Here is a 17,837-nt window from a genome sequence, read left to right as displayed (position 1 = left end):
CGGAACTTCGGAACCCTTTGTCGGAATCGGAACCAGTCAGCCATTTTGGTGGTGGTAGTTTTGAGTATTTGACAGAGGATTTGAGTACAATCCAATCCTATGATCCAATCTGAGGCCCGATTCTGTAAACATGCTGTAAACACCTCTTGTCTTGTGACTCATCAATCGTATACAAATAGCATAGGCTAGACAGGAAATTTCTTGCTGCGGAGCTTACAGAATCCCACTGCTTTGTACAATGTTTGATTTGTGTTGTGTTTGGTTGTTGTGTGCATTTTTTATAGATCAAGGTTATCTATAGATGTGTTTTGTGCAGAGATATCTCTATAATGTCTCTATATCTCTGGTTTTGTGGTTATAGATTTTCCCAGCTGACCTATGCAGCCAATTATGCAGCTGACATCGCTGACATTGCCAGCTGATTTTCCCATAACCTCGTTGATTTTCCTTAAAATTTAATGTTTTTTCGCCGGCAATGTGAGTGTTTTACATAGTTTTATATTAATAAAAAAATGGTGTCGTGTGCGATACGCGCATGTAATAACAGGAAAGGTATCCACTCGAAGAAACACACCGGAATAACATTTCACAGGTAACATAGTACAGGTCCGTAATGACCGAACTAACAAATGACCATTAATTAAATTGCCATTAATTAGTATTTTATGCCTATTTTAAGTTTGGTATAGTAATGCAATATAATTTATTCATTGCGATCTTAGATTGCGAAACCATTGGATTGATAATATCTTCTAACATTATTTATGCATATATTTTTTAGATTTCCAAAGAATCCAAACACTATTGATATATGGACCCGTTTTGTAAACAGAGGTAATTGGAAACCAACTAAATATAGTGTCTTATGCTCAAAACATTTTGAGGCTAAATACTTTGATAAAGGCTCAGACGTTGTTGTTCGTTTGAGATATGATGCTATTCCAACATTAAAGTCAGCAGGTCAGGTATGTTGTACGAATATGTATTTAATTACTAATGTAATACTGTACGGGGTGCTCCATTTTCGTGTGTTTTATAGGATTTCTTTTATGAGTAGTGATACAGCGATGCAGTTTTCACATTACTGTGCTAGGTTTATATGAAACTAAAGATGCCACTCATGCAGATTTTTCCTAGCTCTCAGGGAGCATCCACACTCCACACTATCCTAGAAACGGCGTATTGGCGTAACGGCGTAATGACCTTGAATATATTTCCAGTAATTCTATTGGCTGAAATTTTCGACAGAGGAATTTTTCAGCCAATATAATTACTGGAAATCTATTCAAGGTCGTTACGCCGATACGCCGTCTCTAGGATAGTGTGGATGCACCCTCATAGTTCATGAATACAGCGTGAATTTAAAAATGTTGCTTTTTTCCTCTCCCCTTGTATCTCAGTTATACTGTAACATTCGCGTAAAATCCAGTAGCGTAACTAGTTTTTTGAGTGCTGTAATTTTCGGAATATGACTCAAACTTAAGTTTATTTTAAATGGTACACCCTGTATATATTTTTTTATTTTATTTGCCTTATGAGCCCTCTAAAAATATACTATACTCAAGATACCATATGATCGGAAAAAACTGCGTCCAGTTGGCTTGGAAATGAACATCGATGACATTCCTCATATAATTTTGCATATAAAATGACAGCGATCTTCATTTCATAGCCATCACTGACTCATTTTTTCTTCGGTCATGCGGTATTAAAAAAACAGTTTGATAAGCGATTTGTTATTTTATTTAATTTAATCAGATAAGTTTGTTTTCCGTCGGTTTTTCTTAATAAACTGCAATGAAAATCAACTTCAAAATCAGTTTTTAGCTAACTAAAACAAAAATCAGAGTTATTGATATTTTTGATGCACTTGTGCACTAACCTACACACAGAAACTAACGTGGAATAGCCAATAACTAAAATTTGAGTTTGAATAAATTATTTGATTGTTTTGATTTTACTTAATTTAAACTATGTTAAAAAAAAATAAAAACATAAACTATGTTTATTAAAAGATTGATATTTTAATTCTTTATTAATTTTTTATTTTACGCATATAAAACTATTTGTTACACGTAAAAAACTATTTTCACACGTAAAAAACTATTTTTACGCATATAAAATTATTTGTTATAGATAATAGCCGTTAGTAAGAAGTTTCACTTCAAATATGCGCACATAGTGCACACACAATTTTTTGTCTAATGAGCACTCTGTACGTTTGTATATTTTCAAATTTTCCTTTTTCTTTTTATTGACAGAAGTATGCCGAGAATCTGCATTCTGTAGTCCCACCAAACCTTGTAAATCCACCTCGTCAAGACGTTTCATTACTTAGTTCATCTTTTGAAAATTATGAAGAACAACCAACATCTTCTGGAAATTGTGAAGAACAACCTACATCTTACGGAATTTGTGAAGAACAACCGCCATCTTCTGAAAATTGTGAAGAACGACCGACGGATATTTCTGAGCCTTCAAGTTCATCAAAACCTACCAATGTTTCATCTTTGTATATGGATTGTTTGATGACTTATAATGAGCGAAAACTAAGGGATAAACTTGACAGGGTGAGGCTTGTCAGCGCTAATAGAAGAAGGCATATACAAAATCTACAAAAAAAACTGAGGCGTAGAGAGAAACGTAAGGCAAGTACGTAACTTATTATTGCTGAATTATGAAAAAAGATATATATGCAGCATTTATGTGGCATAAGTTTACTACAACAAACGTACATATATTTAGTGGATTAATATTACCTTAGCTAAAGGCAAATCTTAATCAGTTTGCTTTTATTATTTGAGATTTAATTAACCCGGTCCTGATAAAGTGGTTCACTTTATCAGGAATGTTATAATACGTATTGTAGCGCTAGTCCTCTCTTATTTTTCCATGTTCTATGTTTGCAGAATATTGGGACACCCTGTATATATGATTTTGACCATAGACTTAAAATAAAATATAGACTGAGCATCTCATTCATAAATAGCTGGAAAATACGGACAGACAATGTCTTGTTATTGTTGTGTTATTGTTTTAGGCTCTAACGAGTGCGACATGAGCGATAGATAGGTTGTCTCCGTCGTAACGGTCGTTCCATGACGACTCTGACGAAGAATGCAATACTGTCTTTCGTTCCTCAGTACACCTGAAATCTCCGTACCATAGTCGGGTAATTTTTTATTTTAATGAAGCTTTAATTCAATTAAAAATATATCGTATTTAACTTTTTTATATTTTATTAAGATTTAGGAGAGGTTTTTTAAATAAAAGTTTAGAAAAAAACGTCCAAAAACGGCAAAAATAATAAAATACATGTTATAGAAAAAAAATAATAATCGAAATTACGTATTTAATTTTTGAAATTAATAATAAATTATTAATTTTAATCAAACATTTTCTAAAAATAAACACAGAATCTATTCTATACATATAATAGAATCGGCGACATGGAAAGAGAAAAAACTTCATGATTGTTGTAATTTTTTTTTCTGCTAAGTGATGTCTTATTATGTAAATTAGAGAAAATAGAAATCTGTTCCATTAAAGCAAGCTTTTAGGAAGTGGATAAAATGAAGACTACATTTATTTAACTCGCTACTGTCTTTATTATACCGGCTGCGTCCCAAAAGTGGCTCACCCCCATTTTTTTTTATTTTTTCAAGTAAAAAAACAAGATTTGGTATGTTAGTATATGACATAAATTAGGATTGATTGACGCATTAATTTGTTTTTGGTCACTTCCTGTTTCACCGGAAATGACTATAACTTCTGATTTTTAAATGGCACCCTAGGTATATCTCTACTTTATTCGATAGAAAATGACTCTGAATAGAATGACATATCATATGTCAACTTTTGACATTTTCTCATATGGTTTAATTGAAATTGTAACACGCGGTTCATAACGACAATTGGACTCGAAATACCAAGTATCAATATATTCATAAAAAATGCTTTTTCGAAATATGCTAAAAATGCTAAATGTCACCCTTGTTCCATTTGAAAAAATTGACATATGATTAAAAATACGATTTGTACATCTTTTAACCGGCCTAGACAAGACACGAAAAACATTAGACGATCAAAACTATTTTTCCAAGGCTCCTTGATTAAAACTTAGTGTTTTTAACACCGCCATGGCACCGTGGATTGAAATTTAAAATACGATTTGTTTTTAACCGACAATGCCAAAAGTTGACATATGATATGTCATTCTATTAATAATAATTAAAAATAATTAATTTATGTCATATACTAACATACAAATCTGTATTTTTTTTACCTGAAAAAATAAAAAAGTCATAGGGGTGAGTTACTTTTGAGACGCACCCGGTATATTAAAAAATAATGTTTCATAATGTCATATCATTTTAGAATTCTTGTATGCTATTTTAGATTCTGAAGATAGTTTTAGAATAAATCGGAATATATTTTTAATAAATACATGATTAATTTTTCAACCGATGCCTAATATAATTTATCTTGTATAATAACAGGGTTATAATCAAGGGTTATAATTATGATTTTGTTATTAAAACTTTTATATAAATGATTATGTAATAAAAAAAAATCAGATTTTACATTTTACTAAAATATTATATAAATAAGCGCCTTTCTACAACAACGCCATTGATTCCCAATTGGTAAATTGACAGTTTGCCTACCGGTCGAAAGTGGTTTCAAGACTCAAATGGATTATTTAAGTTAAATTTCTTGCAAATTTGGCACTGGCGAACCATATTTTATAGTTCTTGAATACAAAAAGTAAATAAAATAAACATTTAAGGACTACAAACTAAGAAAATGGAATAATACAACCAGAGAGAAGTAGCGGCAACAATGCTTTACTACACACGTGCGACGCGTACAACAAGAAGCTTTGAATAAGACAAGAAGTTAATAGAAGAATGAACAGGCGACCTCGCCTTTAATCGGTGTTGCCATATTGTAAAGGATTTATCCTTTTTACATAGTATTCGACTCATAATTAAGTAGTATAAGGACTATTTAATACATCTATGGAATATTAAAACCTACTTTATTAAAATGCAGTATTAATATCTCAATATATGTGTATAATGAGTAAAAAAATATTGATAATATTAAAGACGTGACAACATAGGCTGGACGAGGAAGGTTTGGTCGGCTGCGGTCGAGTGTACCCAGAAGTAAACATGTGTACAAAAATGATTGTTTGACCGCGTTCAGATGTAAATAGTGTAGTCTATATTTTATTTTAAGCTTTTAAGTTTATGATTTTGACCTATTTTGCCTCATAGATTTTAGGACAAATCCTTGTCCCAGGTCCATAGGTCATTTAAATGATCTAGAGCCAAAAATAGATAGCTTTTTTTTCCTATTTGGCCACTTGTCTCGGACAAATACAGACTCACACAACATTTAACATCCATGTCCGGGGCCGGACTCGAACCGGCGACCTTGCGTCTACTAGAAAGCGGCGCAATCATTTCGAAAAGCAAAGATTAAGCTGAAAGCAGAATGAGATATTTCACCATGAAGTCATTTTATTGATAACATATTTTTATATTGTGTAGAAAATGTACGCTAAGGAGAGAAATATCCTTTTTACTAGATTTGTTACGGGTTTTCCCTTTTATTTACGTGTATTTTTCATAAAGAAACGCGGCATCCCCCATCCCTGATTGAAAACTTAATCCATAGATATTAAATAACTTCATCTCTGATCTTTTTATCTGTGGATCAGATAACATAACCTAATCTTGTCGCAAAACTTTTACGAAAGTAATTGATCTGAGGGTACAGTTTCAAAGTGATTCTATGAAGTGGTTTCAAAACAAAAAGTTTCAAAATAAACAAATTATTTTTATAACAGCCAAAAATGCCGAGACACTGTAGTGTACCCGGTTGCATTAGTAATTGCCGTTCTGACGAACCTACTGTTTCCACATTCTCGTTTCCTAAAGACGACGAACTGCGTAAAAAATGGATAGCTGCAATCAATCGCGAAGGAACTTTCGTTGTGACGAAGAGCAGTGCCGTTTGCGAGAAGCATTTCGCGATTTGTGATATAGTGATGAAAGATTCGATGAAAAGAGATGATGGCACAATTTTAACCGTAAATAGGAGACGCGTTAAACTTACGAAAAATGCTGTACCGGCGATTTTTGAAAATGTTGAACGTAGCAACAAGAACAAGAAGAAGAAACCTCCTGAATTTTTGTTCTGTGAAACTGATGTTCATGTTATTGATAACAGTGAAGAAGATTCTCAAGTACAAGAAGACGTACAGGTATGTGGTGTCCCATTTTTGTGTTTTATGGACTTTCCCCTTTATGAGTAGAGATATAAAAATGCGGTTTTCACATCACTGTAGGTACTACTATTTTGTCAAACTAAAGATGCTACACACAGATTTGTCTTGGTTTTGGAAATACTGGTGGGATTTGAAAATGTTGCATCTTGTGTATCTCATAATCATAACTATTTTTTCTGTGAGAGCTCTCATTTTCGAAATATGTAATACGACTCAAATATTTATTTTTTTAAATGGGACATCTATGTATATATTTTTTTATTTGTCTTATTATGAGCTTTCTAAAAATATACTACGCTCTATTCTTATTTTCTTAAATATGGTAGGTAAGAAATGCATTAGTTAACGTTTTATCATCAATAAACCTGTTTTAAAAGAGTATTATTATTAATTTAATTTAACCATATATTTTTTTGCTTTCTGTTGTGGTTTCTTAACCGCATCTTTGTATTACTACATATAAACGCAAATCACCATAAAACACACGAAAATGGGACACCTGGTAAAGTTTTGAGCTATATATTTCTAAACAAGTATTTAACTTAACTGTATCTTGATAAATATTTGGGGTCTCTTCAATTTAGGCAACTCAAAGCAGTTTTTTTATATTAAAAAAGGCAGTACTCCAACTTCTATCTATTATTTTGAAAAAAAATAAAACACTTTTCACTGACAAATAGGTAATGGTGTGGATCCGGTGGTTGACCTTGGAACGAGTTTTTGCGGCATATAGTCACAGACACTACGCATGCGCACATCTTCGATGTTGCCAGATTGCGAGTTATTTTGAAATTATTTTCAGTAGATAACAAATATGCGCTTTTCAGTGTTTTTTTGTCAATATATACCCTATGATCGAAAAAACGGCATCCAGTTGGCTGGGAAATAACGAGGACATTTCCCATATAAAATGACAGCGATCTTCATTTCATAGTCATCGCTGACGCTATTTTTTTTTGAATCATAGTACGCGGTATATTATTTATATTATTATTTTAATATTTCGCACAACACATGAACGCTTATTATGTATTTTCATAGTCAATAAAATTATATGTATAGAAATAAAACTCTAGATTCCTATCTAGATTATTATGCTACGTTTAAAAAGTGCTTTATTAAAAATTCGGGAAATTAAAAGGGACGTGTCCAAGTTTTTTCTTTTTTTTTTAAATTTTTCAATGCTGTAGCTCCATGTCATGTTCATAATAGGTTTTTTTTAACATTCCATCAAAACTACGGCCTTTTAGCCTCCGTAATTAAAATTGTAGAATCAGCTTCAGCAACATTAACAGTTATCTTGTTTAATTCTGCTTATACATATATTGCATTAATTTTTCTGCTACATTAAGATTTCTCTATTCTTACCTAATTTGATCATTCATTCATTATGATGATGCTAACATGGTTAGCGAAACGCGCGTCCAGTGTAAAAGTAAAAGTGTTTTGGTGTATTGTGGTGATTTAGTGTTTTTATTTTGCTGTGTAACACCAAAGGTTCCAACCCTCAACTGTAATAGAATTTGTATTATTATTGATTAACACGCAAAAAAAAATCATCTGCAAATAATTTGAAAATTAACTGCAATTTGACAACATCGACGATGTGCGCTTGCGTAGTATCGATGATCAAATGCAGCAAATATGGGTTTTTAGCTCTTAAGCAGGGTTAGGAAGTAGGTAATTAAGACGTAATTTACCTAATTAACTACGTGTAGTTTTTCTTCAAAAACTACGTCTTTTCCCGTTCATTAACTACATGAAAACTACGTTAATCAACTATGTATTGATATTATGAATAATTTTCATTTGTATGAGGTGTAATAGAAATAATATGATGTAAATATTATTTAATACCAACCAAACCAAACCAAAAACCATATTTCTTCTGTTTTCTTAAATACATTATGTGTTTTTAAAGCTTCAACTTATTATAACCTCACCTCAAACCTTTGATATTTGAAAGTTACATACCTACATAGGTTACATAAACTACACCCTCTACATAAACTACATTAACTACATGTAATGTAGTTTATGTAGTTTTTAAAAGTAACATGTAGTTTTCCGAACCCTGCTCTTAAGAAATCTAGCAGCAGTTAACACTAATAAATTTGAGGATACATTAAAATACGCAACCAACCGTCATTGATCCGACCAATCAGATCAAAGGAGTAATCGTCGTAGATCGTGCGTTATCGATAATGTTCGGAGCCTGGAGAAAATTGACAATTGACAAGAGAATTGCTTATTATTTTTGACTTTTTAGTTCGTTTAATTTAAAAATTACTAAAACCAGTAGTTCGAAAGATATATTTAAAAATAAAAGATAAAAATCCAAAAAATTAATTATCTATTAACGTGGATTTGGACGACAATAGGTAAGAACACTAAATTTATTTCTATATTCGATATAAACTTGTTTATTAGGTTTTTAGTTTGTGATGTTTCATGTGATGATCATCATGTTCATCGTCTTTGAATTGACATGAGGATATCTATGGAAAAGTAACTAATCTGAAAGTAAGCCAACATATCGTTTGTCCATTGTGTGCTAACGAAAAGATTTTCTTTTCGCATCATGAGGAAGTATTACATCAATTGAAAATTTTAGGAAGTTGATCATTTGTCATGGAAAAGTATACCAATGGAATTATTTGTTAAAGAAGTATAATTCTAAGGGTAAATTTTATTATAATTAGTAACCTGTCTATTTTTTATACGTAGATGTTTCAGGTTTTAAGAATAAATTGGTTGAACCCAAAATCTGGAGGAAGTACCTATATCCATACACAGAATATGCCCATTAAAAATACTAGTCCAAATTTGCTTTAATGGTAGACAATTATTCAATACAAATTAACTTTTTAAGTGACTGAAATATTAAATAGTTTAGAATATGGTATAACAATGTAAAAAAATATTATTTTCAGGAACGATTAGGGCCCGATATATTTGAAACTCATGTTGGACATAGTATTGAGTTGGGTAGAATATTATTCTACGTTAAGTGAGGGTATCAGATACCTATTATTGTACTGTATTTTAATATATACATTAGAATTGTTGGTTTTTTCATATTTGTTTTATTTATTATTTTACTTACAAGTTATATAAAGTTAACACTAAAATCTACTTTTTGACTTATATAAGTTAGTCTGTGGTTTAATGCGTGATTACATCCACATGATTTCAAGTTTTTAAAATATAAATATTATAACTGGCTTTAAAAACTCCATTAAACTGTTAAAAGTGTAATTTATTTCAAAATAAATATACATATATAGGTATATATTAATATCGAAAAACATTTTTATTTCCTTAACACCAATTTAATCATCACATACATATGTATAAACATTTATTTACGTTATTTCAAATGAAGACCACAGGAAAAACCAGCTTTGTTCATTTTAACTGGAGCCGAGAAAATGCAATTACGAGTGAACTACTCTGGTTTTTCTCCTGTAGGGCAAAATAACTAAGCTGTAATATCTCTGGGACTAAGCATATTATTATTGCTTTCTTTGATGGTGCCTCGAATAATGTTAACACTTGCCTATAAAATTGTCTCGCTATCAATTTCTACGAAAATGTAACATATTATCTGGTTTTTTCCGTGTAGTCTTCAAATGATCTAAAAATTCCGCAGGAATGATCCATTATGCAGCAAACACACTGATGTTGAATCATGGGAAGCTTTTTTGTGGGCATTTCACAAATAAAATGAAATGTCTGATCAAAAACTGAAAATGCAAAACAGATAGTAAGCTTTATAAATACATACATATATATATATATATAAATAATCATACCAAAGATCATACCTACATCTATTTATGTCGTACAATCCAACCGATATTTTAATATCCTAGCCCAAGTAAATAATCAAAAATGCACTTTATATCAAAAGCAGTAATGTTATCAAGGGTTCCAATTAATATCCAGGATTTAAAAAAAAACACGATCCTAATTCTTATTATTTTTCTAAATACGTATGTCTGATAGGCAATTGGCAAAATATAAATCTGATGTAAATAGAAAAATAAAGTAAAAACTGTAAAAACAGGTAAAAACAACAACAAAAATTCTAACCAAAGATTTAACCGTCATACGACATGAGCATCACGTGATTGCACAATACCCAACGATAGGGTACGTACCCTCTTTCATCTGATTGGACGGTTGGTTGCGTATTTTAATGTATCCTGTGGAAAAGAATAAATTCGGTAATATATCGATACTTGTGCACGTTCCTAACGACTGTTTGTCGATAGTGACATTAAAATATCGATAGTTTTCTATGGCCCTATTTCAGTGTTTTCTCCAATAAATTTAAATGTATTTGGTTTTCTCTGTCAAAACCGATGACAGAATACAAGGACATGTACGACGTACGCCCATAAACGGGCTAGAGCGAAATTTGTGTTGTTAAACGCCATTTTTTTGGACATTTTTTGGATACAAGGGATGTGTCACTAGCGTACTAGCGACAATTTTAGCGATTTTTAAGTTTGTATTTTGTCGTGTGTAGTGAATTTTGTATATTTGTACAGATTACAGATTTGTATAAACTTTATTATTTATAATGGTGGTTAGTTGTTCAGTTTTCAATTGTAAAAGACGAAGCGATAAGAAAGAGCCAGGAGTTACGTTTCACAGGTAAGTAGACAGTCCACTCTATCTTTTTAGTGTTTTCTTATTGAATTTGATAATTATTTTTCTGATATTATATGTACTTGATATATTCTATACGGCGATACTAGTTTTATATCTTTTGTTAACATTTTAATACGTTTTTTGTATAATTTAATTAGTATACCACCAATGACTAATGGGGGGTTTATACCTACAACATAGTCGTTATCATAACTTTTGAATGAAAATACAGTTTAACAATAACTTATTTTTTTTATTTCATAATTATTTTACAAGTATATATCATAATTATTTTAAACATGAAAATGAGAAAAATAAATAATGTTCCCTAACCCTAAAAATCCCCGCCGCGCATGCGATGCGATCTTCGATTTCGATTTTTGTCGTAATCACAATCAAAAGAAAATTTTACCAACTTCAAGGTTACTTTATGCTTATGATTACGACTGTGATGTATAAACGCTCCCATTTGAAATAATAGTTTTAACTTTTATGATTGTGACTATGTTGTATAAACTCTCTATATCTCTGAATAAACTCCTCATAAAGAATACAAGGACGCGTAACGCCCATATACGGGCTGCACTGCAGCAGAATTTCTGTTAGACGCCATGCCATCATTTTGGAGACTACGGATGAGTCACCAGATCGTCAACAACAATTTTAGCGATTTTTAATAGTTTGTCGTGTGTAGTGAACTTTGTATAAACTTGGTTACAATGGTGAATTGTTTAGCTTTCAAGTGTAAAAGCCGCAACGAGAGGAAAGAGCCAGGAGTTACGTTTCATAGGTAAATAAACGGTCCACTCCACCTCTAACTTTTTCCAGCTTTTTTTTATTGAATTTGATAATTATTTTTCTGTTATTATAATATTTACTTGATATGTGCTATACGTCGATACCAGTTTTGTACCTTTTGTTAACATTTTAATAAGTTTTTTTTTATAATTAATTAGTATACCACCTACATAAGGAGCATACACCATAGGCGTAGTCAAAACATTTATGAAAGATAATTAATGTATTCAGTCAGCTATGTTAAGAAAAAATATGTGGCTAGGGCCTTTGAATAAAAAGATTAAGGAAAGAGCATATCAAAAATCTTACATTGACCGCGACGAGACTCTAAAATGACCGACTTAAATTCTGCTTTATCAGTGCCTTTCTAATTTTATTCAAAACGTAAAAATATGATGTAGAGTAGACTTAATAATTTGTTGTTTTATTTTATCTTGTGAATAAATGTTGGTAGTTATTAAAGTTGTTATAAAAATATACAATTCTAATAAAAAATTATAAGTTATAATAATTATTTATTAACACAAACATCTGATATGCTACTCAAGCAGGTATGTCAAATTGACGTTGAGAAATTTGACTACTATAATAAATAACAGTCCACAAGTCCACAAATTTTCAAATCAAATTCAAATGTGTCAAGTGAATCATCACACAGGACTGTCAAGGATCCCCACCCTAGAGTCCTTTTTCTGTTCACCATGCATGAATGTCTACATTGATAGCATTATACTAAAGATTATAATTAATATTTTTATTCAAAGGGTTAGGGCACTGGTTGGAGCCTTGATAACAATTTGGTCTCAGGTGTTGTTGGTCCTTGTATTTTTTAGTCATTGGATACCACATAAATATGCAACATACACTATAGGCGTAGTCAAAACATAAAATAATATAAATATACTAGTTGAAGCCTGGCGCATCCGCCACATCAGGAAAAAAAATACTTTATTTATTTTTTTTTAATTAAATGAAAAACAAAAAATCCGGCGACGACAGTTTTTAGAAGAGCCAATTAGCTATCTTTTAGTAAAAAAGCTACTTTCTAGAGCAAGTCGTTACTTCATTAGAGACGACACAGAGATAAACATTAGCATTTTATATATGTAGATAATAATTATTTGTAACTTGCCTATTTAAATCAGAAATACACCTTTAATGTTATAAATATTTAATTAGTTGGGTTAAAAAGTTTTTATTATTAAAAAAATTGCACATATTTTAGGTTTCCTAAAGAAGATGAACGAAAAAAACGTTGGGTTTTAGCACTGAAGCTTGATAGGGATCCTACCAGACATGATAGAGTTTGTTCTAAACATTTTGAAGAAAAGTGTTTTAATACAACTAGCTCAAAGAGGTACCTACTATATGGAGCAGTGCCCACAATTTTTTCTGAACTTCCTACTATACATTTACCAAAAGACAAGAAGAAAGAAAAGAGAGAAGAGAAGGTATCTTATAAGGTAAAAATATTTTGAATAATGAAAAGACGGCCAACGGCCCAGCTACGTTGAAACACCGGTTCCCGTTAGAACACCGAATTTAAGCGCCGTAAGGCGATACTAGTGGATGGACGGGTGACCGGTTCGAAACTCTATCGTGCTGTTGTCCAAAGGCAAGAGTGTAAAATCTATTGACACACACTGCTCATTCACGCCGGTTCAAGGCCGGATGAGATCGGATATCTAGTGAGTAAGAGTCGATTTAGTCACTCGCCAAGTCGGTAGGCGATTGACCATGATATAGCCGAGGTCCGCGGTTCGGATTCCGCGTAAACAAAGTAGGCCCCGTCCAGCTTAGCCCTGGCTGCAAAAAGGAGACGTTAACTTAACAAACAAAACAAAAATAAATAATTAAAAGATGTTATATTCTTGTTTGTAAATGAAAGTGTCTATGGTTTGTAGACTTCGCGGAGGGTCTGCCATGACTAGTTCTGCACTTATAATAGATACTAAGTAATAAGCGAATGTTTGCTGCAAATTATAGTTTATATAGCAGGATTGGTAACACCACATTTACAGAAAAATATAAAGTGGGAACAATGCAAATTCCTAAATATCTCAAAAAGATCCGTGCAAATTAGGATATCCTTCAAAAGATGTAATAAGTCATCTAACTGAACCACATTTTGTAATGTTTAGTGAAAAAGTTTTAACAAAAAACGATTTCATTATGCTTCTAAAAAATAAAATTATTCGCCAAGTAATTGAGACTAATACTTTTGCCAGCTTTTGGAACATGCTTTTGAATTTATTTCTAATAGTGATGGGAATACCATTTCCACATTAGTGGTGTTACAATAGCGACCGTTCCAGAGAAATATCGCGATTTTGTAACCAATGCTCCGGCTTCCAAAGTGTCGTTGTTCCCACCTACGTGGTATTTCTGGTCACTGTACCTACCTACTCGTGTCTGCCGTTATCTTTGTGTCCGTGCAAATTCATAAACAATTACAGTTCATAAACCCCCCAAATTTGTAAACAAACAACATGCAGATGGCTAGAAGAATGTAGTTATGTTAGCTTTTAATTTTGAAAATAAAACTATTATATAAAAAATACAAAATAATATAATTTATTGGTATTCAATACTTATACATTTGTAAGATAATTATATTTTTCTAGTGTCCTGTTAAAAACTCCGTGACAATCCGATGGTTATTCTTACTTAAAACAAAGAAAATCTTTGATTCGAGATCATATTTACTAATATAAGAGGAGTCAGTGCTATCTCTTCTAGCAGCTAAGTTAAGAAAAATATGTGTAAATAATATAGATATTATATGTAAATAAAATTTGTGTCAGATTACGTTTTTCATTTCTTATTCCACCAACTTTGATATTTTTTTCACGTTTTAAAGAATCCCGTATTACGAAAAAAACTTCGTCAAATCATTTCAGAAATGACGATCAGTGAAGTTTTTTTCTCTGAGGTAATTAATTTTTTTTCGATTATATGGTATACCTCAATATGTACTACAATAAACAAAAATGCAGTTCCAAAAATAATTTACTGCCTAGTTAATCTAAGCTAAGAATAATAATTTTAAAAAAATATTTGGGAAACAAAATTCCATATTTGATTCAATTCTGCGTTTTTTATATTAACCCTCTGGCACGGCACTGTTTGGAGATATGGTAACATTGGTTTGGGGTGTTATTTGTCCTTGTATTTCATGCTTGTATTCTCTGTCATTTGTCAAAACAATGGACGATTCAGTTTTTCGTTTCCAAAATAGTTTAAATTGTTATTATAAAATAGTGTAATTGAATTTTTATAATGGTATTAATTATTTTACAGCGTTTTGTATGTGATCTTCATTTCATAATTTTTACAGGAAAAAGAAAAAACCAAGAACGAAAACATCGTATTGACGTTTTCTGCCTTGCAAGGCTCTTTAATAAAGGATAATGAAAATGTGTCGGAAAACTATGCCGTAAGCTCAGCAGATCCGGAAAAACAAGTAGAATGGTCTAATGTCGAAGCTGTATGTAGGGGTTGTCTCCATATCAAAGATCTAAAGAATATGAAGGAAACTATGGTCGGTGATTTGAATGCTATTCGGGTGTACGAGATTATCACTAAAAAACAGGTATAATTTATCCTATTTTGTTGTAGTGTTTTGAAAGATTATTTTTCAGTTGAATATGCGGATTCCCGCAATGATGTGTTTGGAGTGTGTCGAGAAATTGTCAAAAACTCATAAATTTCTATTGATGCTCGAAAGCTCGAATAAAGTGTTGGAGAATGCCTTAAATGAAATAACGAACTTAAAGAACGACATTAAGGAGGAGCTGGAAGATGAACAATTAAATGAAGATCAGTTTTTATTGGATTGCAGGTAAGTTGAAAGCACAATTTTAGGGTTTTCGTACAAGTTTTTTATGTACCTGTACAGTAGAACTTCGATAGTTCGGACACATGTCGGGACAGCCTCTGGAGGAATATTTTTATAATGATATTGTTTCATACTCTTATTGTTTCCAACCTAAACTCAAAATTAAACACATTTTCATTTAAACCAAAACGTAAAACGCTTTAAAAAAATATAGTAAAACTTCTTTTTGTTCTTATAAATTATGCTTATTGTACTTTGATGTACCTATATGCACCCATAAGATAACTAAGTTACTACTTACTACAATATCCATATTAAGTAACTACCGAGGTACTAAGGTACTAAGTGGTGAAACATGGAAAATTACATATAGATGCATTCGAGAAATAATAGAAACCAAAGGAAATAGAATGCGGGGCCTAACCGCATAGACAGCCTTCCAGCTGAAGTAATGCGCAAGCGGTTTCCAGCTGGATAGAGCGATAGAATGCGAGGAGGGTTTTTTTAGTCGGTAGGAATCCGACACTACCCAACGGTGTCTTATGCAAGATTTTTCCCCTCCTCAAAAAAAAAAAGTAACTACCGAGGTAACTATGCGCCTTAATACACATCAAATACTTATACATAATAATGTCAACAAATGTGAAATTAATATTTAATTTGAATTGAATTGTTTGATTTGAATTAATTGTTTTTTTTTAAATGAATTGTATTTTTATCCGCATCTTATCGATTTTGCTACCTCAACAGCCTTCTCTTTTACTCCTTTCATAAACAAAATATCTTTCTTGTTCTTAAGTTCATTTACAATTTTTTTATACCTGAAATATTAAATTTCGGAACAGCAAAAAATGGAATGCTACATATGGAACAGAAATGTTACATAATGTAATCCAATTTTTTATTTCTTCAGCAAGAGTCATTTAGTTGGTTCTTGGCTCTATTTCTTGGCAAACGATACTCCTGACTCCTGTACTACAAAAAAAAAGACTACATACTGCATCTAACAGTCCAAGATTGGACATAATTAATTTGTGCTTCCAATGCGGACATAATTAATTTGCCTTTGAATTTTGTTTTCATCCAGAATAAATAGGTAAAAATATCAAAATTGTCCGGTTGATAAGAGACGCGGAACTACTGGAGTGTCCGATTTGGCGCATGTTCTGAATTAGTGTTCTACTGTAGTAGATATTATTGAAATAGAGGTTATTATTATTTTAAGCGATGCCGGCGATGAAGAGTCTTCAAATGATGAAGTACCACTGTCCGAAAGGTTTAAGTCAGCTATGGGTGAAGCAGAAAGTTTTAAAAATTATGTTAGTGAAATGGTTGTTGTATCTGCAATATGTCAGATATGTTCGAAAACAGTAATGTATGTTTTTTATTTATATTGCTATAATATTTTTTTTTAAATATCTTTTAATTTTTAAGTGATTTAAATAAACATATTATTGAAAATCATCAGTTAGATAAGCCCGAAGGTATAAACGATCCAATTGAGAGTGTAAATCCTCGAAAAACTAAAGGAGTTCATAAAAGACACATTATTGATGAAGACGAGGAAGATGTAGGGATAAACTTTGAAAAGATTTTGAAATATGACAAAGAAAAAGTTAAAAAATTAAGGTGGGTGAATTGTTTTAGATAAAGAATATTTCCTGTTAAAATAAATATTTATTTTAGATCTAAGTTACTAACCATAAAAGATTCAAGAAAATTATTGCCCGATATTAAGAGAAAGGTTACAATATATCGATGTAAATACTGTATTCATTTAGAATTTCATGGTTATAAGGATATCGAAATACATTTTAAGGTAAGTTTGAAATAAATTAAAAATAAGTTTAAACAGTAGAGTTCCACTAAGTACCTTAATGTGAAATCTTGGGATGTATTTAGACTTTGTTGGTGCAGTTAGTTTTAGATTCTCTATTTTTTAGGGTTCCGTACTAGTCCAAGAAAATAGGCCTTTAAATACGAAGTTTTGTTAAAAACTTTGTAAGAATTTTTGATATAAGTTACTTTGCAAGATCTAAAAAAAATTGTAAAAGATGTTTTTTTTTTAATTCACCCCCGGGGAGGGGTGAAATAAGTAAATAAAATTATTTTTTCGAAATATCGGAGGATATTTCGAAATAAAAATTGTGGAGCGTCAAATTTTAAATTAATTAAGTTTTTAAGTTAATTTAAGTTTTAATTTTTAGTAGTAAAAAATATAAAAGTAAATTTAATATTGGGGTA

The 17,837-nt window shown here is 31.4% G+C and overlaps 1 protein-coding gene and 1 long non-coding RNA gene across 6 annotated transcripts in view; both read left to right on the top strand.

Annotated features, from left to right (window-relative positions):
- The first annotated feature begins 393 nt into the window (after positions 1-393).
- The window catches only part of LOC115877247 (zinc finger protein 724-like), a 29,175-nt gene continuing 11,731 nt past the window's right edge, over positions 394-17,837 (top strand). The window contains exons 1-8 of one of the 5 annotated variants that reach the window (XM_030893401.1): positions 394-592; positions 782-965; positions 2,262-2,648; positions 15,093-15,347; positions 15,397-15,596; positions 16,819-16,968; positions 17,028-17,222; positions 17,280-17,412. In XM_030893401.1, the coding sequence (XP_030749261.1) occupies positions 513-592; positions 782-965; positions 2,262-2,648; positions 15,093-15,347; positions 15,397-15,596; positions 16,819-16,968; positions 17,028-17,222; positions 17,280-17,412 (1,584 nt within the window). In that variant the 5' untranslated portion in view covers positions 394-512. Of the gene's footprint in view, positions 593-781; positions 966-2,261; positions 2,649-5,663; positions 6,275-10,694; positions 10,961-11,384; positions 11,748-12,980; positions 13,219-15,092; positions 15,348-15,396; positions 15,597-16,818; positions 16,969-17,027; positions 17,223-17,279; positions 17,413-17,837 lie in introns of those variants that run through there. The other 4 variants (XM_030893413.1, XM_030893409.1, XM_030893410.1 and 1 more) reach the window with 4 other exon arrangements.
- Positions 8,464-9,374, top strand: LOC115877284. Its single transcript, XR_004049317.1, has 3 exons — positions 8,464-8,679; positions 8,729-8,980; positions 9,035-9,374. It is a non-coding gene; the product is annotated as an uncharacterized LOC115877284 (long non-coding RNA).

This window comes from Sitophilus oryzae, unplaced genomic scaffold, assembly GCF_002938485.1.
Source record: "Sitophilus oryzae breed Bouriz unplaced genomic scaffold, Soryzae_2.0 scaffold_1060_pilon_pilon, whole genome shotgun sequence".
NCBI lineage: Eukaryota > Metazoa > Arthropoda > Insecta > Coleoptera > Curculionidae > Sitophilus > Sitophilus oryzae.
Note: the sequence above shows the minus strand (reverse complement) of the source record. Positions and strands in the feature narration are given on the sequence as shown.